General features: G+C 43.7%; 1 protein-coding gene across 5 annotated transcripts in view; it reads right to left on the bottom strand.

The window, feature by feature from the left end:
* Positions 1-27,176, bottom strand: part of LOC135921807 (probable phytanoyl-CoA dioxygenase) — an 87,451-nt gene that overhangs the window by 49,878 nt on the left and 10,397 nt on the right. For all 5 annotated transcript variants that reach the window (XM_065456137.1, XM_065456140.1, XM_065456141.1 and 2 more), the window contains 3 exons: positions 20,442-20,536; positions 14,672-14,835; positions 9,108-9,270 (listed from right to left, as the gene is read on the bottom strand). In XM_065456137.1, the coding sequence (XP_065312209.1) occupies positions 9,108-9,270; positions 14,672-14,835; positions 20,442-20,536 (422 nt within the window). The remainder of the gene's footprint in view (positions 1-9,107; positions 9,271-14,671; positions 14,836-20,441; positions 20,537-27,176) is intronic.

Consider the following 27,176-nt stretch of genomic DNA (forward strand, 5'->3'; position numbering starts at 1 on the left):
TTAAAAAAGGCTTCAGGTCTGTGACAGGGACCGAAGCAGTAGGATTAGCTGTATGCAATGAAATTGATGTGGCCATCTGGTCTGCTAGAACGTTACCTTCGATGCCCCTATGTCCAGGCACCCATCATATAATGACATGCTGGTTAGACATATACGCTCTACAGAGAATGGAATAGAGCTCAGTAATTACGGGGCTTCTGTGTTTACAGTGCGACTTCAAGGCTTTTACGATGCTTAAGGAGTCTGTAAACAAAATTGTTTTTTGAATATTTGATTTTCTGATATGTTTCACAGCCGACAATAGTGCATGGGCCTCAGCCGTAAATATACTTGTTTCAGGGTGCAGTACACCGGATTCCGAGAAGGATGGGCCAATGGCTGCGTAGGACACCCCAGCATGCGACTTAGAAGCATCTGTGTAAAACTCTGTGCATGAGTGCTTGTACTGGAGCTCCAAGAAGTGCATTTTGATATGTGTGTCTGGCGCATGTTTAGTGACCTCTATAAAGGATGTGTCGCACTCTATCAGTTGCCACTCCCAGGGCGGTACTAGCTTAGCTGGAGGCATTAGGCATTGTTCGAGAACTGGGACATCCATTTCCGTGCTAAGTTCTCTTGCACGCAGTGAGAAAGGAAGTCTCATAGAGGGTCTGTTATGAAAAAGTGTTTCACACGTCAAGTCGTTAGCAGTTGCGAAACACGGATGTTCCTTAATAGAGCGAACCTTAAGAAAATACATTAAGCTGATGTTTGTTCTCTGAAGATGGAGTGGCCACTCATCTGACTCTACATATAGACTTTCAACAGGGCTTGTTCTAAATGGGCCAGTGGCCAGACGGATACCCAGATGGTGAACGGGGTCTAACATCTTCAGCGCGCTTGGTGCGGCAGAGTGATATACTATGGCACCATAATCTAACCGTGATCGAACTAGACTCTTGTAAATATTCAATAAACACTGTCTGTCGCTACGTTGTGTGGGATAGGATTTTAAGTAAGTTCATTGTTCTAAGACATTTTTCTTTAAGATGTTTTATGTGAGGAATGAAAGTGAGCCTGGAGTCAAGAATAACACCTAGGAATTTGTGTTCTTTGTTGACAGGAATTTGTTGTCCGCCCAGTTCTACACAAGGATCTGGGACCAGGCCTCTCTTTCTTGTGAAGAGAACACAAGAACTTTTGTGGGGGTTGACCTTAAATCCGTTTTGGTCAGCCCATTTGGACACTTTGTTTAAGCCCTGCTGTACCTGTCTTTCGCATACTGTGAGGTTGCAGGATTTGAAGCCTATTTGTATATCGTCTACGTATACGGAATAAAAAATGGCAGGTGGTAGTGAAGCACGTAGTGTTCATCTTAACGATAAAGAGAGTGCATCTGAGCACGCCTCCCTGGGGTACACCAGTTTCCTGGGTAAAGGGACATGACAGTGCATTGCCGACTTTTACACGGAAGGTACGATAGGACAAATAGCTTTCAATTATTTTCAACATATTTCCACAGATGCCCATTCCCGACAAATCTCGCAAGATCCCGTAGCGCCATGTTGTATCATATGCCTTCTCCATATCAAGGAATATGGAGAGGAAATACCGTTTGTGTACAAAGGCATCGCGAATATATCCTTCAATGCGCACAAGATGATCTGTTGTTGACCACCCTTGTCTGAAGCCACACTGATAGGGATCGAGTATATTGTTGAATTCAAGGAAGTGTATGAGTCTGATTAATAATTTTTTCAAAGAGCTTACACAGACAATTCGTAAGAGCTATCGGACGATAACTTGCTGCCAAGGAGGGGTCTTTTCCCTGCTTCAGGACAGGAACCACAATCGCCTCTTTCCATGCAGATGGGAGGTATCCCGCAGCTAAAATAGTGTTGTAAAGTGCGAGTAGTGTAACTTGTGTATCAGTATGTAAGATTCTGATCATATCATACATGACTCTGTCAGGTCCCAGTGCAGTGCTTTTGCATGTGTTCAAGGCAGCTCTCAACTCAGCAATACTGAAAGGCCGGTTATAGGGTTCGTTCTGTCTGGATTTTCTAATTATTGGCTTACATTCTTCTATTTGTTTATATTTGAGAAAGGACTGAGAATAATGGGTTGAGCTCGACAAAGTGCTCCCCAAGTGAGTCTGCCTGATCTTGCAGGGTATCGCCTTGTGTGTTTACCAGAGGGAGTGAATATGTTTGTCACCCTCTAATCCTATTGACCCTGTTCCAGGCTCTGGCCTCGTCTCTAAACGAGTTATCACTCGATAAAAACTTCAACCAACTCTCTCTTCTGGCCTGTCGGCGCATTCTCCTGCCTTCGGATTTTGCTTTTTTAAAGTTAATTAGATTCTCCGCAGTGGGAGAGGCGCGTAGCAACCCCCACGCTTTCTTTTGTTTCTTACGGGCGGTCATACATTCGTCGTTCCACCACGGGACGCGCCGTTTGCATGCTAAACCACTCACTTCGGATATATATTTTGATGCAGCATCTATTATGAATGTTGTAAGATACTTCTCAATTTCTAAATCAATTCTATTTCTAAAGTAGACAATCAATCAATTCCTAAAGAAGACATGTCAGCCCATGAGATGCTAGTGAGAGTTCTAAATTTCTCCCAATCAGCTGTCTCAATATTCCACCTCGGAGCTTGTGGAGGATATTCGTTTTCTTTAGGTGACCTTAGCTGTATAGGGAAGTGGTCACTGCCGTAAGGGTTGTCGGTAACTTCCCATTCAAGTTCAGGCAGTACAGATGGGGAGACTATGCTAAGATCTATTGAAGAATAGGTTCTGTTTGCAAGAGAGTAATACGTGTGTTCCTTCTTATTCAACAGGCACGCACCAGAAGAAAAAAGGAACTGTTCAACAAGACGTCCTCGCGCATCTATACGAGGGTTGCCCCACAGGAAGTTATGTGCATTGAAATCGCCAAGAACAACATATGGTTCTGCCAATTCATCTATAAAGGACTGAAATTCATGTTTGCTTAGTTTGTAGTGTGGGCGTATATAAAGCGAGCAAATAGTGATAAGTTTGTTTAGCAGAACAACTCGAACCGCCACTGCCTCAAGAGCCGTTCGTAGTTGTAAACGTCGACAGGCTAGGCTTTTTTGAATTACAATTGCAACACCGCCTGATGATGCGACAGCATCATCGCGATCTTTGCGAAAAGTAACATACTGTTGAAGAAAGTTTGTGTATTTTGATTTTAAGTGTGTTTTCTGTAAACACAGCACTTTTGGATTGTGTTTATGGTTAAGTTCTTACACATCATCGAGATTCCTAAGAAGACCTCCGACATTCCATTGAATGATTTGTGTATCCATATTTAAAGAAAAATTGGTGCTGTGCTTACGGAAACAGAGGTGATGCCTTAGGTTACAGAGCTCTTTCGAGGCCCTGTAACGGGGGTTCTACCCTTTCTGGAGCATTCGAGAGAGCGTCGCCGCTCCTTAGGCGCTTGGTGCGCCTTGAGAATAGGTGTAGTGTCCATTGCCTCTTGTGAGGCGCCGGACATGTGCTCTTGCGAGCGAGATGTTTCCCAAGAGAGTCCCGCCTTGGAGGGCAAGACCCCTGTACCCACCAGCCCGGAGGTCGATGGGGCTCCCTGAGGGATCTGGCTGCGCCGGCTGTTGCCAGCGCTGGAAGGGGCCAGGGAGCTTGGGGCAGCCTCGGCTGCGCCCACCTTCGGCGTCGATGGCCCCGTCTGCTGTGTTGGCGTAGCAGCGTTAGCTGCAGCCGCCGAGGGGGCGGATGGCGTCACTGCCGCCTCACTGGGTGTGGGTCAGACAGCCGCCGGAGACCGTTGTGGTGCTGCCCCCTGACGGACCACATCGGCAAAGGTGTGCTTTGGCAGGAAGGATACCCGCCTGCGTGCCTCTTTGAACGATATGTTTTCCTTAACTTTGATTGTGACTATGTCTTTCTCTTTTTTCCAGGACGGGCACGACCGCGAGTATGCGGCGTGCTCGCCTTCACAGTTTACATAATGGAGAGTGTTCACGCAAGCTTCAGAAGTATGTTCGTGTGCACTGCACTTCGCACAGGTTTGATGGCCTCGGCAGCTCTGCAAACTGTGGTCGAAGCGTTGACATTTGAAACATCTAAGCGGATTTGGCACATATGGCCTAACATGGAGCTTGATGTACCCGGCCTCTACAGACTCGGGCAGAATACTTGAGCCGAAAGCCAATATAAGGTGTTTGGTCTTGATTTCTTTGCTGTCACGCCTGATCTTAATTCTTTTAACATTGATAACGTTCTGGTCACTGAAGCCCTCCAAGAGTTCATCCTCAGTGAGCTCCAGCACGTCATCGTCCGAGACAACACCGCGGCTTGTGTTCATGGTACGGTGCGGGGTTACTGTTACTTGGGTCTCCCCAAATGACACAAGTTTCGGCAGCTTCTCATACTGCTTCTGATCTTGGAGTTCTAAAAGGAGATCGCCACTTGACATTCTCGACACCTTATATCCTGTCCCAAAAACTTCGGTCAAAGACTTGGAATCAAGGAACGGTGAAATGGATCGCACTAGTTTGTCTGGCTTTTCTGAGTGAATCACGTGGAATCGAGGAAAGTTGTGGACTTGTCGTGCAAAAAATTGATAGAGATCTTCTGTGCGCCCTTGTTTCTGAGGGCGATCAGGAAGTTTGGGGAAAGAAGTTTCCATGAAAATATATAAAAATTCGGCAGCAGCACCGACCGCCCACCACGGAGCCCAACGAGGGGACGCGGCAGAGCTTGCATCAAGTCTGCACGACGCCAGCCCTACGCCGCCACTATAACCAAATATGGTGTACCCAAGATTGGATAGCCACACAGGGTTAACCCTTGCCGCCAAGAAGAAGGAAGTAAATAGAAGAGAGAAGGAGACAGGAAAGGTGGAAAGTAAGGGAAAGACAAAGTTTGTAGGAAGAGAGAGACAGGAAAAGGCGACTGCCGATTTCCTCCAGGTGGGTCAGTCTGGAGGTGCCGTCTATGTGAAGCCGAGGCTGAAGAGGTGTGTTGCCTCTGCCGGGGGGCCTTAAAGGTCCAAACACCCAGCATCGGCTCAACCTCCAGGATCCCCCTTTCCCCAGACACGGCGAAGCTGCGCACAGTTACACGCGGGAGGGTCCAACCCTCGTGTGCTCGGGTACGTGGTGTCGCAACACACCAAACGCCTGCTTGCGCAGACGCCCCTGTGGGGGCAGTATCAAAGAACACTTTATACACCACTACACAGGAGTATGGCTACCAACAGCTGTGCTACCACGGCCATGTTCCTTCAGCTCGGTATAGCCTCCGAGCGTGGCAGTTTGAGCAAGTTGGTCTGTCACAACTTTTTTAGGCTTGTAGCGCAGCTCAAAACTATCAAAGAAAAGGAAGGTGGAAGGGGTAATGAAAAGGAACAAAGTACAGGGTGGGGGAACAGGGAACCCTGTTCTCCATTCCTTTTCATTACCCCTTTCATCTTCCTTGTTTTGCTCGCTCTGAGTTGCCCTACAAACCTAAAAAAAATTGCCTCTGAGATCAACTCGGTGTAGCAAGACTGTGCACATAAAGTGAGCTGCGTCTCTTTGGCGTAGCCTCTTTGAGAACAGCAGCAGCTAATGGGCGTGCAGCTGCCTCGGGTCGAGGACCCTTGCTGGGGCTGTTTAGCAAAAGGGTTGCCCAGGAGAATTGGAATTCAGTACACACTGTTTTGCCGTCAAAGAGCTATTCCCTGTGCCCCCACTCCACAGTGAGCTCGAGCCATCAAGAGAGCGGGGACGTGGGTTCCTGCCCAAACAAACTAATCCTGTGAGCCCCTGGTTTGTTTGCGGGTGGACAGCAGCAAGTGTTTTACAGTCCCGCTGCTGTATGGCACCACCCTCAGAGGAAAGAGACAGAGAAAGTTCAAAAGTACTTTGCTGAAATGCGGCACCTGCCAAAAACATACTGTGCTTTGGCGCTGCAATGAAATGGATCAATGTAATCCACACAGTATGTGCCATGACAGACCCTGTGCAACCATTCGACCGATAGAGTGCGCACAGTCATTGAGTGGCTGTGCATCAGCACACTCCACTGCATGCACAAGCTGGGAGGCAAGTACAGAGTGCCTCAGCAAGTTGTGAAAGCTGATGCACTTACTCTGGGGCCAAGGAATGTTTGTGAATCTCTGCACAACTGCATATCATCATTGTCATCACAATACAGAAAATCCTGGGCTGTGACAAACGGTTCATCTAATTCTCTCCACTAATGCCTTGTGGGGTCTGATATGGGATTCTCACACCGTACTCTTGGGACAAAGGAACGACAACGCAGTAGTGCAAACAATCACAGGGGCATTTATTGCACCTTTCATACATCAATGCCTGCTAGCCGAGTTGCTATCCACAAAACATGCCGATGGGCGCACGACAAATCTAGAAGTCCGACTCACCGTGGCCGGAAGCAAGCGAATATGTTCGCCCCATGCTGGATCCCAACGCCTGGTCGTTCGCGTGTATAGTCACGCGAATCGTGGCGCGTTCGAAGGCGGCCAGGCGAGACGGTCTCGCCGAAGCATCGGTCGGCGCCCACACGGGAGACGTCCCCGCCGTGCGCCAACCCGCCGGGAAAGAGGGTTGCTGCACGCGCGGCACGTCCGTGCTGCTTGCTGTCTCGAACCCAAGAGAGAGCGCCTTGTCTCTCCCGCACCCAAGTAACCCCGCAGCAGCGCAACACTAGCGCCATCTCTCGCACTGCGCCTGTACCACTCCGACCGCCACGTGCGCGGCGAAGCCACACTACAGGAGACGCGCTATGCGGAAAAAACATCAGGGGAGGCGCGAGGGTCGAGCATCCCCACAGCCTATCCTGGGAAATGCACCTGTATTCTATACCCACACGCTTCCTGACCTCACCATTCCACCTTGGGCTCGGGCACCACCGAGCAGTGTTTCCTTCTGTCAGTATTCACTATGCTATTCAACAAACCACTAGCTACCTGATTACATGCACTACATGTTTAAGTTTTCAAGTATACTTAGGCTAGAAACCATATCAGAAAATATTGTTGGGAAAAAAGATGCACAGCAAAAAGACTGATGATACATAATCACGGAGGTTTGGTAAACTGCAAATTCAGTCATGTCTGACTGTCTGTCGTGAAAAAATGCATACAATGGCAGCCACTGCAATTCAGCTGAGCAGGAAACCAGCTCTACTGTTCCCCCTTGTTTCACGCTCCGACAATAAGTAGTAAAAATGCTTGATTTTCATCTCAATGTACCGTGCCACAGCACCTTTTTCTCAAGTCACAGTTCAGGCTGGCTTTGACATTTTGGACACTTTCTCTTTACCTACCTAAATGTTGTCTTATTACCATGAAATTTTGTGTGTGCACACATTTATGTGCATAGGATGTTTTAAATATGTCTAATGCAAAGTTATGAACAAACAATGAGAACCTTTCATAAAGGCCATCTAAAATACAAGCAGTCGGAACTTTAAATTGGAAAAAACATCTTATATAGGCATGTTTATTCCTTCTAAATGCGGTGTACAGTAATCAAGAAACAGGACAACCTGTTGCATAATAAATATTGCAAAGGATTGGCAATTGGCACCTGAAAAACTGCACACAAGATGTTCACAGAAACAGGAACACATCAACAAACTACAGTTTTTAAAAAACTAATACTAGCATCACTTGGAATATTATTAATGCGTTAGTATTTTTTGGGTACAACATGCACTTTCTGGGAACTGTGTACGTATTCATGTATGTCTATCTAACCATTTTCCCGCTTACCTGGGTCAGTGGGTGGTCAAATGACTAGCACATCGGGCTGCTGTGCTGAGGGCCACAAGAGATTTCGGAACCAGCCATCTGACCAACTTGGGTCACCGAGTGTGTGTACGTACATGTCACTCTTCAGCGAACTCTTTTTTACACCAACGCGGGTAACTCTAAATGCGAGACTGGATAGGTGCCGTTGCTCAAAGAGACTCTTTGATGTCGACTTCAAGCACTGGCTATGCACCACTCGGTCTGTGCCGATCTTCAATGAGTCTCTTCGACGCCAACTTGGGCAACTAGGTATGTGCCACTTGAAATGGGCTGCTCTACAATGACGAAAAACATACTTTAAATTTCTCCGATGCTGAACAAAACAAAATCCTCCTTACAAAGGTTTCTCAAGGACAGCAACCCAACGCATTAGCAGGTTGTGCCACAGAGACACAGGGTAGATGCCGTTTTTCAATGAACGCCTTTCACGCCAATGCAAGCTGGGCCATCAATGCACTGGGTATGTGCCCCTCTTCAATGAACCTCTCGCCAACTTGCACCGCTGAGTATGTGCCACTGAGGGAACAATTCTCGGCGCTCGCAGGCGCTTCTCGTTTCAAAGGCCACGTACAGACTTCTCGGCAGTGCCACTAGTTGGTGCAGCACGTCCAGAGAGAAGCGCAAGGGAGGAGCCCAGTTGCCTCGTGATGCATTTCTCAGCGTTCGTTGAGATGCCATGCGCAGGCTTCGTGGCGGCCGTGCTAGATGATGCAGAGTGTTGTTAGGGAAGCACAAAAGCACACACCTCATACATCACTCATTTCGGTGATGACAATACGTCGTGCGACTATATTGATCCAATGATTTACCGTCGACAGTCGTCGTGGGGCGGGTTTCGCTGCAGTTTTTACTTCTACTTTCATTAGTGATCAAATGTGCCCTTCTGAAGTCTATCTCCCATTTACATTTGTCTGTTGTCCCATGCATGTCATTCATCATTTTTCAGATTTATTGCTTTTTGATTTCATTGTGTAATTAACAATAAAAAAGGGTGATGGTTAGTGGTGAAATGCTTTCATATAATTCTCAAGTATGTCAATAAACAAAACTAAAGTTGAGAAACAACCTTTGCACAGAGCCAGCTTTTTTTTTTCATTTTCCATCACATACTTTGTTTGTGCAGTTATGCAAAATTTTGCAGGCTGGTTGACCATTGCATGAAGTTCTACAATAACTACTCAGTCAATAGCATTTCACTTGCTCACTACTTTCGGTACGTCACTACACATGGTAACTGTATTTATAATTGATCCATCATCAGGCTTCAGGAAAATGCACAGGAGTTAATAAAGCACATTGATCTTTGCACCTACCTGTGGCATAGTGCAATAGCTGAACAGCACATCGTCCATGTACAGTTCTTGCAACTTGTTGACAACATGCTCACTGTGATCTGCATCCACCTTGGAGATGTCCTTCATGACCACCAGGCCTGGTACCTTCACATGGCCATCAGCAATGTCCTGGAACCGCTTCCTAGGTGCACCCAGACAGAGACAGGCAGCCAGGTTCAGTGGTTAACACCTGCTATGCACTGATGTTGCACAGCAGCCCCAGCATTTTCATACAGAAGCTACCACAGGGCCATGCTACGTCGAAGCTATTCAGGCGCCATAGAGATATCACGGCAAGCGAATAATTATGCCACTGTCTTTGTCGACAACACGTTTGTAACTTTTTACCTTATGCTTTAAAATTCAAATTGGTAGTTCATTGCATGGCAGCACTCCAATTCAGTGGCTAAATATTTAATGTTCAAAAATATTTCAATTTATCAATGATTTCAATGGAAATGCATTGTTGATATCAGTAAGATTATAACTGTCACAGAGCCTGTTGGGTAATCTTTGCAACATTCAAAATCATCCATATAGATATAAAATTGTAGTAAAAGTTAAATAAACTGCCATTTAGCGTATTTGTGATGGCAAATCAGCCTTAATGATGTCCTCTATGTTTGAAGGAAAAGTATAGTATGACGTATGTTGGTGACCACTATGCTTGTTGCAAATTACAAGCCCGAGGGGACCGAACATTTGTATTTTTTTTTCCTTAATCACTCTTCATATTCTAAACTTGTCAAGCATGAAAAAAAGAATTTATGGGGTTTTACGTGCCAATACCACACCATAATTATAAGGCACGCCGTAGTAGGGGATTCCGAAAATTCGGGCCACCTGGGGTTCTTTAACGTGCACCTAAATCTAAGTAAGCGGGTGTTTTCGTATTTCATTCTCATCGAAATGCGGCCGCCGTGGCCGGGAGTTGATCCCACGACCTCGTGCTTAGCAGCCCTTGTCAAGCATGCATGCAGGCCTTTTGTTTTCAAGACACTTTTTACAAGTCTTAGTGGAATACAGTGTGGGTAGTGTAATAAACATGTTGATTACTGTAGCCGAGGAGGGTGCTCCTATAGAGGAAGCTTTAGCTCGGGGGCTCCTATCTAAATACTACATGGGAAAGGAGAAATTTTTTTCTCGGCAATCACTGCATCAAATTTGAAGTTTGCTGCATTCAAAAGAAAATGTTAAAATCTAGTGGCGGTTGGTAGGGAATCATTTATTTAGGCAGTGAACATATTTAATAAATATTTTCGAAAATTGCAAATTTTCAGAAAACGAAACTATCAGATACTACCAGGTATAAAATGGGATTCGTACGATGCTGGTGTTGCTGATAAGGACAGCGCTGAGGCAATACTTGATATGGCCTTCAATAGTGGTTTAAAGCAAATCATTCAGCTACCTACACGTGTCATTTTGTCGAGCAGCGCAATTCTTGATAAAACTTTTGTGAGTGAAAACCTGTGGAGAACGTATCGTGGGAAATAATTGATGGAATTTAGGACCACAAGGCAACCAAATGCTGTCTATCACTGCCGTCGTCAGCATGCTCAGAAAAATTGATCACCTGAATATATGATTAGAAAAACGCAGATGATGTCAGCATTCTTGACCTTTTTGATTATCCCTACCCCAATTTTTCTTGTCTTTTCCATGATAATTCTGTGACAGTTGATGAATTACAGGCGAAATTTAAGACCTATGTACAACAATGTTTATCAAACTTTGTACCCATGAAAAATAAGTGCACAAAAGAAACCCTTGGATCACAAGGAACATAATACATATGAAACATAAAATGTCAAGGCAGAGGAAACTTAAGAATAAGACATCAAATCCCTGCTACTCTGAGAAAAATTAGCACATTGGCACACGGTTTGAGAGAAGCAAAACATACGTACATGAACGTCACACTAAGCAACTTCATCAAGACGGCTCCTCAAAAATTTTGGAGATATTTTAACGCGAACATGCATAAGCAAAGCAATTTGCCGCCTAAGGATGCTTTCCAAAGAGCAAATCAGTTCAATAACTTTTTTAAATCTGTTTTACACAAGACAACGGAACTTCACCAGATTTAAACCATCAGCCGAGAGGAACCGGCGACATACTTGGCGATATAGAGATAACGGAATCAGGCATACTTTCACTACTGCTTAACATCGACATTAAAAAATCTTGCGGCCAAGATAGGATTCCAAATACTTTTCTCAAGAGATACGCAGAATGGGTCTCTAAATATACCTCTTACTGATCTTTAAAAAATCTCTAGAATCATCTGACGTGCCAAAAGACTGGAAAATAGCAAAGATTGTCCCAATTCTCAAATCAGGTGACGCAACAAGCCCATCAAATTATAGGCTGATCTCGCTAACTTGCACATCTTGCAAAATTCTCTAACACATCATACTAAAACACACCGTAACCTTTGCGGAAGATAACTTGCTTAGTAACGACCAACATGGTTTCAGAAAAGGACTGTCTACTGTTACGCAACTGACACAAACTGTGCATGATCTCGCTCTAACAATTGATAACCGCGGGCAGACTGACATAATATTTTTAGATCTATCGAAGACCTTCGACCGGGTATCCCACCCTAAACTCCTGGGCAAACTACAATAAATTCTCCGGTTTGGCAGCATAATAAACTGGATAAAAGCTTATCTTACAGGTCGACAACAGTATGTAGAAATGGAAAGTCAGCAATCTGATTGGGTAGAGGTGTCATCCGGAGTACCACAAGGAACAGTCTTAGCACCAATTCTTTTTTTGCTATAAATTAATGACATGGCATACAACATGAAATCAATGATGCGCATGTTTGCAGATGATTGCATCATATATAGGGAGATTAAGAACCACAATGATCAAGTAACACTAAATCACGAGCTTGCGCAAGTAGTAAATTGGTGTCAGGTATGGCAAATGAAGATTAATTTAGACAAGACTGTTTTTATGAGAGTAAGCCGAAAAAGAACCCCACTAGAATTCACCTACACGATCGAACAGCAAAAACTAAAAATAGTCGATGATCATAAATATTTGGGCATTGTCCTATCATCTGATATGAAATGGGACAAACATGTGTCACACATATCTTCTAAGGCATTTATAACACTTTGTTCACTTAAACGCTCTTTAATATCTGCCTCACCAGACACTAAGATGCTAGCCTACACCTCATTCGTTCGTCCTATACTAGAATATGGTATTACCTGCTGGTTCCCCCATACCAAACAGTGCATGAAACGCCTAGAAGCAATACAGAGAAAAGCCATCAGCTTCATTTATAATAGGTACAACCGTAATAATTCTCCGACAGAACTCCTTGATAAAGCTTGCCTCCCGACTATTTACAAGCGTGCGAAATTCTTATGCCTCAAGTTTCTGCTCCACCTCCTTAACGGGGGCTACAAATTAAACAGTGGTGCCCCATATGTATGTTTCACTGAACAGCGAAACACTAGAGCTAAACATCTTAAACATTTAATTGAATACAGGTTCCACACAGACACATTCAGGTATTCTTTCTTTCCCCAGACAATCAGAGACTGGAATTCATTGCCTAGCGATATTAAAATCTGCTCACCTGACAATTTCCTTCCTATGCTGGAAAAATATGTCTATGAGTACGCATCTTGATTTACCAGTATCGCCTGCAGACACCGCATTTTGTCTCTAATTGGTTTGGATGTACCTTTTTGTTGTTTATCTTATGCTTCTGTATTTCTGTTCATTAACCTTTAAGGGCTGACTCAGGAAGGTCACACCCTTTTATTGTATTACTCAAATACATCTTGTAAACTACAATACTAACAAGTGTATAAGTTTGTCATTCTTATTTTGGTGCAATGTATTTTCCCATGTCCTGCAACAGCCTCCAAATGGAGGCTAGCAGTATGTATGAAAAAATAAATAAATAAATAAATAAATAAATAAATAAATAAATAAATTTACAACTCTCTAACTCAGAAATGAAAAATTATATTACAATTCTGCAAATTGCACCTAACAGTACATCTGAAGTGCACAAAATTATTGCATTATACATGGCTCTTAAATAGACCCCTGATATGCAAGTAGGACTTTTGCAGAACCCTTGTAAGCAATATGGCGAATTCAAATAAGATACAAGTTGATATTTGTCCACTTTAGATACTCTTCTAACAGATGCAGTTTACAGAACTGCAATATCTGTTATTGGTGCACAGCTACAAATTTATAAACTTCATGCTTCTATATTTCTCGAATCTACCAATTTCTGAAAATTGCTTTAAAGAAATACAGGCCTTAAACCAAAATTCTCCACTAACATCAGCCTAGTGGTTATCTCAGAAAAGTGTTTCTGCATTTTACAAGTACCTGAACAGGAGGCATTGGAATTGGGCCCAAATGAGAGGAAGCTTTACGCTGGGGGGGGGGGGGCTCCTCCCTTAATGCACGAGGGATAGAGGCACCTCGTTAACGATTGCAGCAATTTTAATAAGGTTTGCTGCATTTAAAATAAAAAGCTTATAGTCTACTGACTCTAGGAAACAGATTTATTATTTAGGCCATCAACCTTATGCAAATTTTGTTGAATATGGTGAAATTTCAAAAAACAACTATCAAGTTTAAGATTCTTACTAAACAAACAAACTTGCTGTATTATGGTGCAATGCTCTCAAATATGGCAATAATTTGAGAGTAGCACTTCTGTGAAACCCTCGTGAACATTGTAGCGATTTCACATAAGCTGTGAATTCACAAATATCAAATTTGTCCCCTTCAAATGCTTTAACAAATGCAGTTTACAGAACTGCAATATCTGTTTTTAATGCAGAGTTACGGATTTGTAAACTTTGTGCTGCAATTTTTTTTTAAACTTACCAGCTTGTGGAAATATTTGTGAAAAGTTCAAGGCCCTAAATCAAAATCAAATCAATTTATAGAAACTCTAGAATATAACTTTCTCAAAGGCAACACATTTCATTCACATAAGTCCAGCAGGTGTCTATGAAAATAACTTCTGTGTTTTACATGCGTTTAAATAAGGAAATCGGTGTTGGCTCTGAGCTAAAGCTTCATCTTAAAAAGAAAATCATGATGCAGTTCATGAACAAAAAAGGAACAAATGGCTATGATACCTCCTGTACGTAAGCTACTATACAACTGAACAAAACGCTGCCTTGTGTTCAAATGACAGGCTGTCCTTGGTACTGTCCTTGGTACCGTGACAGGCTGTCCTTGGTCCTTGGTAGCTTGGTACAATATGCAAGCTGACATATCTAAATGCCAGCTGACAAGCAAGTGCGTAAGAAGAAACAAAAATTAATTGATTGCACTGAAGTATATTGCACACCACTGTCATGCAGCACATTTTTTTGTGAGTCACACATAGGATACTGCCCGAACATGCAGCTGTAGGAGCAAATAAAGGAATCCGCCAGTGGTTGTCCTGTTATTCATTTCGACCAGTGCTGTTGAACCCTTATGTTTAGTTAGTGTTGGTGTCACAAAAAATCTACTCAAACTGAGGCTGATTGGCATACTTGTAGGCATCAAGGTCTTGTGAAGAAACCAAATTGCGCATAATGATGAAGCCATTGTCCTCATAAAAGCGCCGCTGCTCATCCGACAGTCGACAGCTGTCGAGGGTGAAGCGAAAGCCTCCCTTTGACTGTGCTGCGGCAATCTTCTTGTTGACTTCTTCCAGCTGCATGGACAGATGAGTCAGCACAAAAAAGTAGCCAATGAACCCTCTTCACTGGTGAAAATGAAGAAAAGACCAATAAAAAACTTTGCCCTCTAGATTCAGGGAAGGGTACTTGAACCAGCAGGCCTGTTATGTGTGCCGATTAGTCTGTCCAATGCACAGTACAAAAATAAATAGATGTTAAGACGTTCATTAAACTGCAGAACTTAATTCTACCCTTGGTTGCCAAACAAAGAAAAACAAACAGAACCTAACAAGTTACCCTAATGTTTTATATCCTTATCTCAAGAGAAAAATATTCAATGTATTGTCCCACTGATATAACAAGATTTCCTACCATGTATGCTATAACAAGTCAGAAAATTATAAGGGCTATAAACAGAAGAAACAAGTAACTCAGATTAGTAAAGCAGGCTTCAATAACTGACATACTGTTCTTGCTTCTAGATAGAGAGAGCTGCAGTAAGTGAGAAAATTACCATATGTACACATTTGATAAAGCAGTCATTCCACCAGCTGTTTTGCAGCACTATCAATATAAAAGCTAGGCAATGTAGGCAGGCAAGCAGATTGGTATAGGCGCATGAATTCTAAACAGAATAAGTAAATAAATGCAAGAAGTTGAAACATGTTAAGCAATGCAGAACTGAATCAAAGACAAGAAGCATACAAAATGCTGCTGCATGCAGCTAGCAGGGGTTTGATTTCAGAGATGTGCTTGCATCAAAATACCAAGCTCCTGTAAGCAGCAACTGCCTTCCTTGCAATGAAACATACATCAGAACTGCTGCTGTGAAAACAATGCGGTTTGCACCCACAGATGGAAGATGCATAACTAAATATCCTAACAGTGTGGCAATTAGCACTGCCTTGCACAACTGAATACTTGCCACACTATAAAGATGTAAAGGGGGAGATGTTACCCAGTCTGCCTTTACCCAGTCTTGTAAAGAGCACAGCCTGCTGGGCACGAGGCTACACACAATCTGATCTCGAAAATTATGGTAAATCTCGTCTGAAATCTGAAAGCCAGATGGCACCACCTAACCTCAAGGCAGAACTAAAACCACTGTTGTACCATGACGAGTGTCTGCAATGCAGACAATAATGTCTCTCTCAGATGCATGGGGGTGTAAAAGATTGTTTGCAAGCTGGCATATCCTCTTACATCCAGACACCACTGTGTGACTGAGATTGATTGAAACATTAAATGCTCCCAACATTAGCCCAGGTTTTTACACTGCCAAGGTGTCATGAGCACGAATATGAGAGCCATCCGAGATGGCAGTCTTTTGCATCTGGTCATGCTGATCATGCAGGGTGTTTCCTGTCTTATACTTGCTCGTTCCTACCAGTTTTTTTTTTTTAAGACCATGCAGAATTTTTTTAATTGCCTGCAGCAGATAACATAACTGTAGTCATTAAGCTGGATTACTCAAGCAAGTGGACATTACTTGCACAAGAAAATAAAATGCATAATGACTCATTTCAAAGATTCACCAATTAACTTTTTAATTATTTGCTTTACAGCACATATTGCAATTTCCAAACTGTAGCCGGTGAGTTCGCGAAGCATACCCACTTGAAACAAATTTTCAGGATGACACCAGTTTCGAGACACTAGCCCAAAGTGCACAACAGAATACATGGGCCTTCCAGTTACTTTTGTGCTTCAATGCATAAAATAGCAGTTTGTTAAAAAAGTAAGTGCAACAATTTTTAATGCAAGTTTCACTGCGCATATTTAGAAACCCATGGCATCCTTAATGAATGAATTAATAAATGAATGAATGAACTTTATTCCCCTTTTCAGAAAGGGGAGGGGCCGGGGGGGAGAGAAAGAGAGGGAGGTCTAAGTACTCCAGTCCCAGCAGGCGTCCGTCACCACATTATGTGGCTAGAAGTCCGTCTACGAGTCGTGGTAGGTCTCCGCTACCTCCTCAGCCCACCTCAGGACTCGGACCTGTAGGGTGGGATAAAAGCTGCACAGGGCAGTCTCCCACAGCTCCTCGCTACTAATTCATGATTTGAGCGTGCGGGGGGGGGGGGGGAGTTTCGATGGGGCAATGCCACATGATATGGGAGAGCTGTCGGGACAGGGCAAAAACGACACATGGGTGTCGGATATGTGGCGGTAAAGAATAAGTGCAAAGTGCGCGGGGTAAGAAAAGTGCGAGTTCGTAGTTGTCACCACAGTATTTCTCTCTGGTGCGTTCTAGGCACAGAGAGAGGTGGATACATTAGGCGTTCGTGTCTGTAATATGTGCAAATTTCATGGAATGTGACAAGTGTGTCTTTATTGGTGTGTTGTTGGGAGTCATTGGGTTCTAGAGTTAGGCCCATATTAGCGGCCACTCGGTTCGTGGATCCTCGAGCAGCGGCATGAGCCATTTCGTTACCGAGGAGTCCTTGATGTACTGGAGTCCATACGAGAGCAATGTCTTTTTCTGGTGGGTGAGCTACAAGTAGAGAGCGCGTGAGGTTGTTATGTAGCCGTTACTGAAGTTCCGGATAGCAGACTTAGAGTCACTAATGACGACGTTGCAATCGGGTAGCCCCGAAGCGAGTGCAATGGCGGTCTCTTCTGCATCACCCGCCAAAGTCGTCTTGACTGATGCTGAACAAACAGTGTTGCCCTGGTTGTCTACGATCGCTATAACTTCACAATGTTTATCGGTGTAGGCTGCAACGTCCACATAGTACACTCCTTCGGCCTGTCCATAGCTGCGTTGTAGCACCTTGGCTCGAAGTTTGCGGCGTTTGACGTGAAATTCAGGGTGCATGTTTCTGGGTAAGGGCTGGATGGGGTATTGGCCGAGTATGTTCGGAGGAAGTTGATGTCGCTTGCTCTCGTTGAATGGTGGAGCATGATGAAGTTGTCTCAGGATCTCACGCCCAGCTTCAGTGGTGGTGAGTCTACGGTATTGCGATGATAGATGGGCTTTGGTTAATTCTTGAAGGGTATTTAGTGTGGCCGTGGCCATCACCCTTGGAATTGGAACACCAAGAGCAACTTTGTGTATCTTGCGGATCAAGCAGTTCAGTGAACAGTATCCTCTTCCTGCCTAGAGAGTGAGAGATACGGTAGTGCGAAGGTGATTTTGCTTAAGACAAAAGCCTTGATTAGCTGAATTAGCTCCTTCTCTCGAAGCCCTCCGTGTTTGTTGGAGATCCTCCCCATCAGGCGGAGTGTATTATCTACCCTTGTTTGTAGTGCTTGCAAGGTATGCTGATTTGCTCGGCTGCATTGGAGGTGTAATCCTAGGACCCTTATCCTGTGTACTTGGGGTATAGGGTGCTGTAATTAATGTAAAGGTTAATTAGTATTGTCACATAGTCGTGACGGTGAATAATACAGCAGTAAAACTGTGAATGACGAGACTAACTTTTTATTGGGTGAACTTGTGCCCACAAAAGCAAGTTACGCTCAAAGCACAGCAATAGCGGCGAACATGGTCGGCAATCGTTGAAATCGAATCAGCGAATCAAGCGCGTTGGCTTTTATACATCAATCATCGAAGCTAAGTTCCAGAGTAATCGCTGGTGCCCGCATGTGTTCCAGAAAGTTCTATACCATTCGTGCCACGCATACATGCAATCAGATTACACAAGGTTCAGTGACAACCGACAGCAGATAGAACCATCAATAACATTCCAGAAACTTGATACATGCAGGCGCATCATGCGCTGAGGGATAACATTTGTTAGATGATGAAACGCGGTCACCCGACAAACAAGTACTCATGTCAGAATTTTTCTTTAATTATGCAATTACACACTTCAATTTCTCATGCAAGTAATGCCTGCCACATCGATTAATCTAGCTCAAAGACTACAATTGTGTTATATGCCACAGGCAATTTCTAAAGATTCTATATGATTTAAAAAAGACACGTCCCATATATGACATCCCATGCAGTTCCTGTGTTGCTGCCAGTGGGAGGGTAGTTCTCAACATTTGTACTGGTCATCAACAGGCCTATGTTATTGCAAGATGCAGTGCATTGTAACCACTTGGCCAGACAGCCTAATTCACTGTGCTGTAATCATTTGTTTCAACAAGGTGCATTTCATTACCTAAGGGAAAATCGGACATCCACCTGTTCGTAGCAATTGCTACAAAGAAAACTTATACGGGTTCCTTGAGGTAATCGAGAAATCCGCAGAGTACAATCAGCCTCTCCATATCGCTTTCATAGATTACGAAAAGGCATTCGATTCAGTAGAGATACCAGCAGTCATAGAGGCATTGCGTAATCAAGTAGCACCCCTCAGACCACTTACGTAAATACCTTGAAAAATATCTACAGAGATTCTACAGCCACCTGAATTCTACACAAGAAAAGTACGAAGATACCTATAAATAAAGGGGTCAGACAAGAAGACACAATCTCTCCAATGCTATTCACTGCATGCTCGGAAGAAGTATTCAAGCTATTAAACTGGGAAGGCTTAGGAGCAAGGATAGACGGCGAATACCTCAGCAACCTTCGGTTTGCCGATGACACTGTTCTATTCAGCAACACTGCAGACGAGTTACAACAAATGATTGAGGACCTTAACAGGGAGAGTGTAAGAGTTGGGCCGAAGAATAATATGCAGAAGACAAAGATGATGAATAACCGGGCAAGGGAACAAGAGAGTCTGTGAAGGAGTATGTTTACCTAGGTCAATTAATCACAGGGAACCCTGACCATGAGAAGAAAATTAACAGAAGAATAAAAATGGGTTGGATCGCATACGGCAGACATTGTGAGCTCCTCACTGGAAGCTTACCATTATCATTGAAAAGGAAGGTATACAATCAGTGCATTTTACCGGTGCTGCCATATGGGGCAGAGACTTGGAGACTGACAAAGAAGCTTGAGAACATGTTAAGGACCACGCAAAGAGAGATGGAATGAAGAATGCTAGGCATAACTTCAAGAGACAGAAAGGGAGCGGTTTGGATCAGAGAGCAAACGGGTATAGACAATATTCTAATTGACATAAAGAGAAAAAATATGGTGCTGTGCACGTCATGTAATGTGCAGATTCGATAACCGTTGGACCATTAGGGTGACAGAATGGATACCGATAGAAGGGAAGGGCAGTAGAGGACTGCAGAAGACTAGGTGGTGCAACGAAACTAGGAAATTTGCGGGTGCTAGTTGGAATCGGTTCGCGCAGGACAGGGGTAATTGAAGATCGCAGGGAGAGGCCTTTGTCCTGCAGTGGACCTAAAATAGGCTGTTAATGATGATGATGATGACGACGACAAGCTGAAAGAAAAGCTTCGTAGTTTAAGAAAAGTTCATCCTCTTCCAGGACTTGAACTTGGGACTACCGCCTTTCCGGGGCAGCCGCTCTACCATCTGAGCTAAATATCAGGCACTAGCAGCACTAGCACTTGCAGATAGCAGGGCGAAGTCAAATTTGTCAACAACTCAAAGCAAAGGCAAGAGTTTAACGTAATAGTTTTGTGGAAACCCGCAAGGTGGAGAGTAGTAATTAAGGGAAAATTGGACTATTACGTCAAGGTACATTTCAGTCTAACAAACCAGCTCTTTTGTTGCCTCAATACAAAGCGCAAATATTTACAGAGAAAAATGGCAAAGGAGACTTACAATGTTCTTGTCCTCAAACATGCTAATGACATTATTAATGCCACCACCTTTGAGGTGGCCAACAATGGTTTTCAGGCGTTCCTGGGCCATGACACCTAGCAGGAAGTAAAAAAAAGGACACGGAAAAGTTATTCCTTCATTAATATTCTCAATCAGACTGTGTGAGCACTGAAAATGAGACAAGCCATGTAGCTTTATCACTGCAACACACACACACACACACACACACACACACACACACACACACACACACACACACACACACACACACACACACACACAAACACACACACACACACACACACATTCATTCTTGTAATATCACCTCTGTCAGGAATACAATGATCTGTCACATAAAAATTAGAAAAGGTCCTTGTAATATTCTCCTACAGTCACATGTCTGCATATGAACACACACGAGCCCACAAAATGCTTTTGTTATAGAATTTACATAATTACACATGAGATTTCACACACTGCTGCATGCCTATAATCAAGCAGCATGTGCATATACTGAACTGTTACAAACAGGTCATTCCTAATGCCAAAGCTTTCAAGTGAATAACTTTCTGAAAGCCTGCTCTCTGAATCCAACACAAATGTTTTTAGATGAATAATAATAATAATAATAATAATAATAATAATAATAATAATAATAATAATAATAATAATAATAATAATACCTTTATTGCCCATAATCAAATCAGTACATTCATACAGGCCTGCCAAAGCCTTTGAAGGCTTGAGCGGCAGTGCCTGGCAGGCAGCAAAACCACACACGGTACATTGATAGACCAGTTATAAGTAGCGAATTCAAGTATAGAACACCAAAAAAGGTTATTAGAATTTATACAGTGTCTATGAAAAGAAATTTCATTGAGCATAATGAACCACAGAAGTACAGCAATGCGTGTGAACAAAAATTAGCATGAGATAATACATAACCATATACCAGACTGACCGTCATGGTGCAAAGGAATGGCACAATCACATGCATGAAAACAAGCAATAACGGTAAATAAACGGAACAAGTATGCCTTTACGAACAGATACGACTTAGCAGTCTAACTTATATTTCGTTTTTGCACAGAATGTGCCATGCGGTAATTTATTGAAGAAGGTGGGCACATAATGGGACCGAGCTCTAGTGCCATACCTTGTGGAACAACGTGGCCTCCAAAAGGGGTCCCTGGGCCTTAAGCATCGGGAAGCTGTGTACGGAACTAGGAATTGACTGGACCAGAAGTGTTTTAAAATAACCGTTTGCATTGAAAGGTCGTTGAAATTCGGCATCGAAAGTACTTTGAAATGGTCTGTGTCAGAATTCAGGTTCAGATCATAAGATATGTTCTTTAAGAGGGAGTGCAGTATCGCATTTATTCTGTTGTGCCAGCGGACAGCACAGTGCCCGTAAATTGTTATTCCATACCGGAGTAGACTGTAGCCTAAAGCATGCGTTATACTTTTCCTTACTGATAAGGGCATGTAGTATCTTATATTGTACAGTAGACAGGATACGGCGCAAAGTTTTTTACAAACGTAAGCAAGGTGGCTGTTCCAAGAAAGGTCGCTGTCAAGATATAAACCAAGATATTTTACAACAGATGAGTACTGTAATGGTCTACAAGAACAAGCTGAACAATCTGAAGAATGCAAAACAAGAGGATAGTCAAGGGCTACCCTCCTTAAAGGATTATGGAAGCAGATTAATTGCGTCTTAGATACATTTATAGTGATTAGGTTGTTTCGAAACCAATCCATAGCTTTTGTGGCAGCAGACTGTAAAGAAGCAATCGCATCATAGTAGCTGTGGGCAGAAGTTCTGATCATCGTATCATCGGCGTATGGATAAAGAGAAACGTGTATCACGCTAGAGAGGTCCATTTACAAAAATATTAAATGATAACGGACTGAGTATAGATCTCTGCGGAACTCCAGCATCAATAATAGAGAATGCACTATGAACTTGCCCAACAGTGACGACCTGACGCCTACCCCGAAGGAAATTTGCTAACAACGATCAGAAAGCAGCCCGAAATCCTAACAAGAAAAGCTTATTTAACAGCAGACCATGATGAACACTGTCAAAAGCCTTGCTACAATCAAGAAGGAGCGCACAAGCAACTTTATTATTATCGAAAGCTATATTCAACTGATCGGATAAATCTTCCAGAAGTGTTTGAGTGCTTTTGTCGGGTCGGAAACCATAGTGACTAGGCGACAAAATGCTGTGGGCATCCAGAAAGCTTGTCATTGTTAACAATAAGTGTTTTTAGATTAGATTATGGGGTTTTACGTGCCAAAACCACTTTCTGATTATGAGGCACGCCGTAGTGGAGGACTCCGGAAATTTCGACCACCTGGAGTTCTTTAACGTGCACCTAAATCTAAGTACACGGGTGTTTTCGCATTTCGCCCCCATCGAAATGCGGCCGCCGTGGCCGGGATTCGATCCCGCGACCTCGTGCTCAGCAGCCTAAAATAAGTGTTTTTCAAATATTTGAGCGATAGAAGGCAGAATTGAAATGGGGCGATAATTTTCAAGTTTATTACATGCACCGCTTTTATAAAGAGGTATAGCTTTTGCTGTTTTCAGTTTTACAGGAATTTCACCACTTGAAGTTATGCGATTGAGTAGTGCTAGCAAAACTTCTTGGATGTATTCATATGTTCTGTGGCGCAACTCCTTAATGGAAATGCCGTCAATTCCAGGAGATTTATTACATTTTAAATTGAATATAATCGATCTTAGCTCTTCCTGAGAAGTTGAAGGCAGATATGCCGATTCACTAATGCTGTGACGCTAAGTACACAAATCTACCTGTAAGTTTGCAAGGGTTGCAATGTGGGCTTGTTGGTAATGCATCTTCAAGGGGAGTATGGTAGCACGATTCAAAGACGGGACAAGAGAAGACACAAAGGGACACACACAGCGCTGTGTGTGTCCCTTTTTGTCTTCTTTTGTCCCGTCTTTGAATCGCGCTACCATACTCCCCTTGTAAGTTTGTGTTTCTCATTACACAAGAGAAGTGATTATTAAACTCATCAGAAATATTCTGTCTGCCGCTGGATAAACTGGAAGGAAAATAATTCATTATATCAGCTCGTGTATTAGTGCCTCTAAAGCTGTTAATTAATGACCATGTTTTCTTACTACTGTAACTAGCGGCTTTAAATTTGTCTCGAAAATGTATTCGCTTCGCGGAGCGGATCATGGCAGTAACTTTATTACTGAGCTGCTTAAATTGGGCCCGTAGGTCTGCACAATTCGGGGCACGCTTGCATTGGGCCCACAGTAAGTCTTTTTCTTTTATTGCAGCGAGTATGTCAGACGACATCCACTTGTTATCCACGTTACGTTGTTTGATATGTATTGTTCGGGTAGCACTTTCTTTTAAGTTTTTGAACACCTCTACGAGTTTATCATATATGGCAGCAGGAGACTCTATTGCTAAAAAAGATTTCCAGTCATATTGAGCCACCAGATTATCAAACATTATCGGATCAAGCACTGAAATTAGTTTTTTAGAATCTGTGGGTGCTGTCGCAGTATCTGGATAACTCATTGAGGTGCAAACGAAATAATGGTCAGCAAGTTTAATTTCTACAATAGCAGATTTTATGGCTAGATTTCGAGCGCGAACGATAACGTGATCAATGCAGGACACAGCGAGCTTACCAGCCTAAAATTCCTCACGAGTCGCTTGATAAATGACGCATTCCAAGCCCCATTTGGAAAGGCTATCGAGGTAATCTGCGACCAAGCCTACAGTAGGACGCAAAAGGTCAATATTGATATAACCTATGATACACACATGCTCTTCGAGCGATAAGGTTGACAATCTGGAATCGAGTTCGGATAAGAAAAGCCGCACATTAAAACTAGGAGGTCGGTACACCGATAACAGAATCACCGAAAAAACAAGTGTGCTCAAGCGAAGCGATATCACTTCAGCTTGGGAAAAGGAAAAAGCTAACTGCGATGCTGCCCATCTGTTACTTATAAAAACTGCGATGCCTCCTCCTTTTCTGCTTGGACGCGTGTACAAGAAGGCTTGGAAACCCGCCAATGAATACTGTGGAATGCTCTCGGAAGGAATATTAATTTCAGTAAGTACAAAAGCATTGAACGTTAGGCAAGATGATGAAATGATGGCGTAAAACTGATTCCAGTGTTTCCGAAGGCTGTGAATGTTCACATGCGCAACTTTGAAACTGCTGGTGGAGGTATCAGAAAAAAAACTATTTACATCCACAAAGTCAGTGCATTTCATACTCTCAATGCCAGCCATGTCTAGGCAATCCTATCGAAATCCGAGAATTTTTCAACTCGAATGAAAGGTGCTCCCTCAGATTTTCTTGCCAGAACCTTTCCGTTTCTCGTCCACACGAACTTATGTCCATTTTTCTTTCCTTTGGAGCGGGCCAACCGGAAGAGCTCCCAGTTCAACCGCGTCAAGTTTTCATTGAAGAACAGACGAGGAAACTTCTCCGGCTGAGCAAGATCCGAGAGACACTTCCAAGCATGAAACCATTTTTCTTTCACTGAAGCGTTCTGTACTTGCACAAGGATAGAAGGGCTAGAGCTAAATTTATTCCCGGTTGGTAAACAGTGTATCCTGCAAATTTCATCTTCCTGGAAGTCACTTAGGCGCAGTTGTCCAGCTAAGTCGCACATGAAGGACTTCAAGTCTTCACCAGGTTTCAAAGGGAGGCTATGGTTTCAAAATTGCAACGTCTGCCATATTGATCAAGTTCATTTATTTGCATTGTTGTTTGGTCTAGAATTTCAGCCTGACAGGCGACTGCACCGGAAAGTGACTCCACTTGAGCCTGTAGCCGAGACACTTCGGTTTGATAAGTAGTCACAGTAGAGAGCATAGAATCATACTTTTCAGAAAGGAAAGCGATAGAGGCTTGAATGCCGGTCACCGTATCAGCCATCTTTTCACAAGTTGCCTTGAAAGAGAGCAGTTCCTGAACCTTTACCATGAACGTCTGAACAGTGCTGGTTAATTGGTCAAGTTTGGTATTAATAGACGAAAAGTGGGGGCCGAGTGAGCCATCGCTATGACTGGAACCAGCACCAGAGCTACATGTCTGACACGTCCATGTTTCACGTTTAACAGTGGACATCTTGGTGTAAACACTGTCTGTTATCCCGGAACAGTGTTTCCCTAAATGGAAACTTGCTTTGCAACCGGAACATAGAAGGAAATTGCCCTCTACCCGCTTGTCGCATACCGAACACACAGAAGACATTGCAGTGCGGTGCAGTCAGCGGCAAAACAGCCAAATGTGTACGTACTAAAGGCAGTTTAAGAAATCTACCTGCCAAGAAACGAAGTAACGTTGCAGTGACACCGGCCGGTTTTGCCGCTGACTGCAGGGAAGCACCGGGGAGGCAGGCTTTATGTACGCTGCAACAGACACCAGGCGGACCGGGTTGAGCTGTCTTGCACCAGAGGATGCTGCGGAGCCGTTCACAGATAGGACCATGCAATGCAGAGGCCGCATGCGCCGTAGAGCGTCCGTGATGCCAGCGACCGACGACAGGGATGATAAGATCCGGGAGATGCCGCCGCGTCCAGCCTGTGAAATCTGCCAAGAAACGAAGTAACGTTTCAGTGACACCGGCCGGTTTTGCCGCTGACTGCAGGGAAGCACTGGGGAGGCAGGCTTTATGAACACTGCAACAGACACCAGGCGAACCAGGTTGAGCTGTCTTGCACCAGGGGATGCTGCGGAGCCGTTCACAGATAGGACCGTAAAATGCAGAGGCCGCATGCGCCGTGGAGCGTCCGTGATGCCAGCGACTGACGACAGGGATGATACGATCCGGGAGGTGCCGCCGCGTCCAGCCTGTGAAATCTGCCAAGAAACGAAGTAACGTTTCAGTGACAGCAGCCGGTTTTGCCACTGACTGCAGGGAAGCACCAGGGAGGCAGGCTTTATGTACGCTGCAACAGACACCAGGCGGACCGGGTTGAGCTGTCTTGCACCAGGGGATGCTGTGAAGCCGTTCACGGATAGGACCGTGAAATGCAGAGGCCGCATGCGCTGTAGAGTGTCCGTGATGCCAGCAACCGACGACAGGGATGATAAGATCCGGCAGATGCCGCCGCGTCCAGCCTGTGAAATCTGCCAAGAAACGAAGTAACGTTTCAGTGACACCGGCCGGTTTTGCCGCTGACTACCAAATGAAAGTTCCTTGAAAGAAAATTGCAATATACAATCAGTTACCCTGAATTAAATTTTCAGAAGCTTTCGCTTTGTCATTCTGTGTTAACATTGATATAGAATGTACTTTCTTCAATTGCCAAGGTTCTTCAACTGACAAGTACTGGAGAGCTAAAAAGTAAAAACTGCCTTATGATCGCTTAATGATCATAAGGCAGTTTATGATCATTTATGATCACTTAATGTTTGCAGTTATTGACACAAAATGACACCTTAAGCAGTTGGTCATTCTGTACTTCATGCAAAAGAGCTACAAAACATTACAATGTCATTATGATACAACACATGAAAATAAACAATGCCACATTTTTATTCAATAACCAGAACGAAATTAGTGACCTCTTTCTTTCATTATTGATTTATTTCTGTTCGAAGTAACATATTTATATATATATATACACACACACACACACACACACACACACACACACACACACACACATGCACGTGCGCAAACACACACACACACACACACGCACACACACACACACACAC

This window comes from Dermacentor albipictus, chromosome 6, assembly GCF_038994185.2.
Source record: "Dermacentor albipictus isolate Rhodes 1998 colony chromosome 6, USDA_Dalb.pri_finalv2, whole genome shotgun sequence".
Lineage (NCBI taxonomy): Eukaryota > Metazoa > Arthropoda > Arachnida > Ixodida > Ixodidae > Dermacentor > Dermacentor albipictus.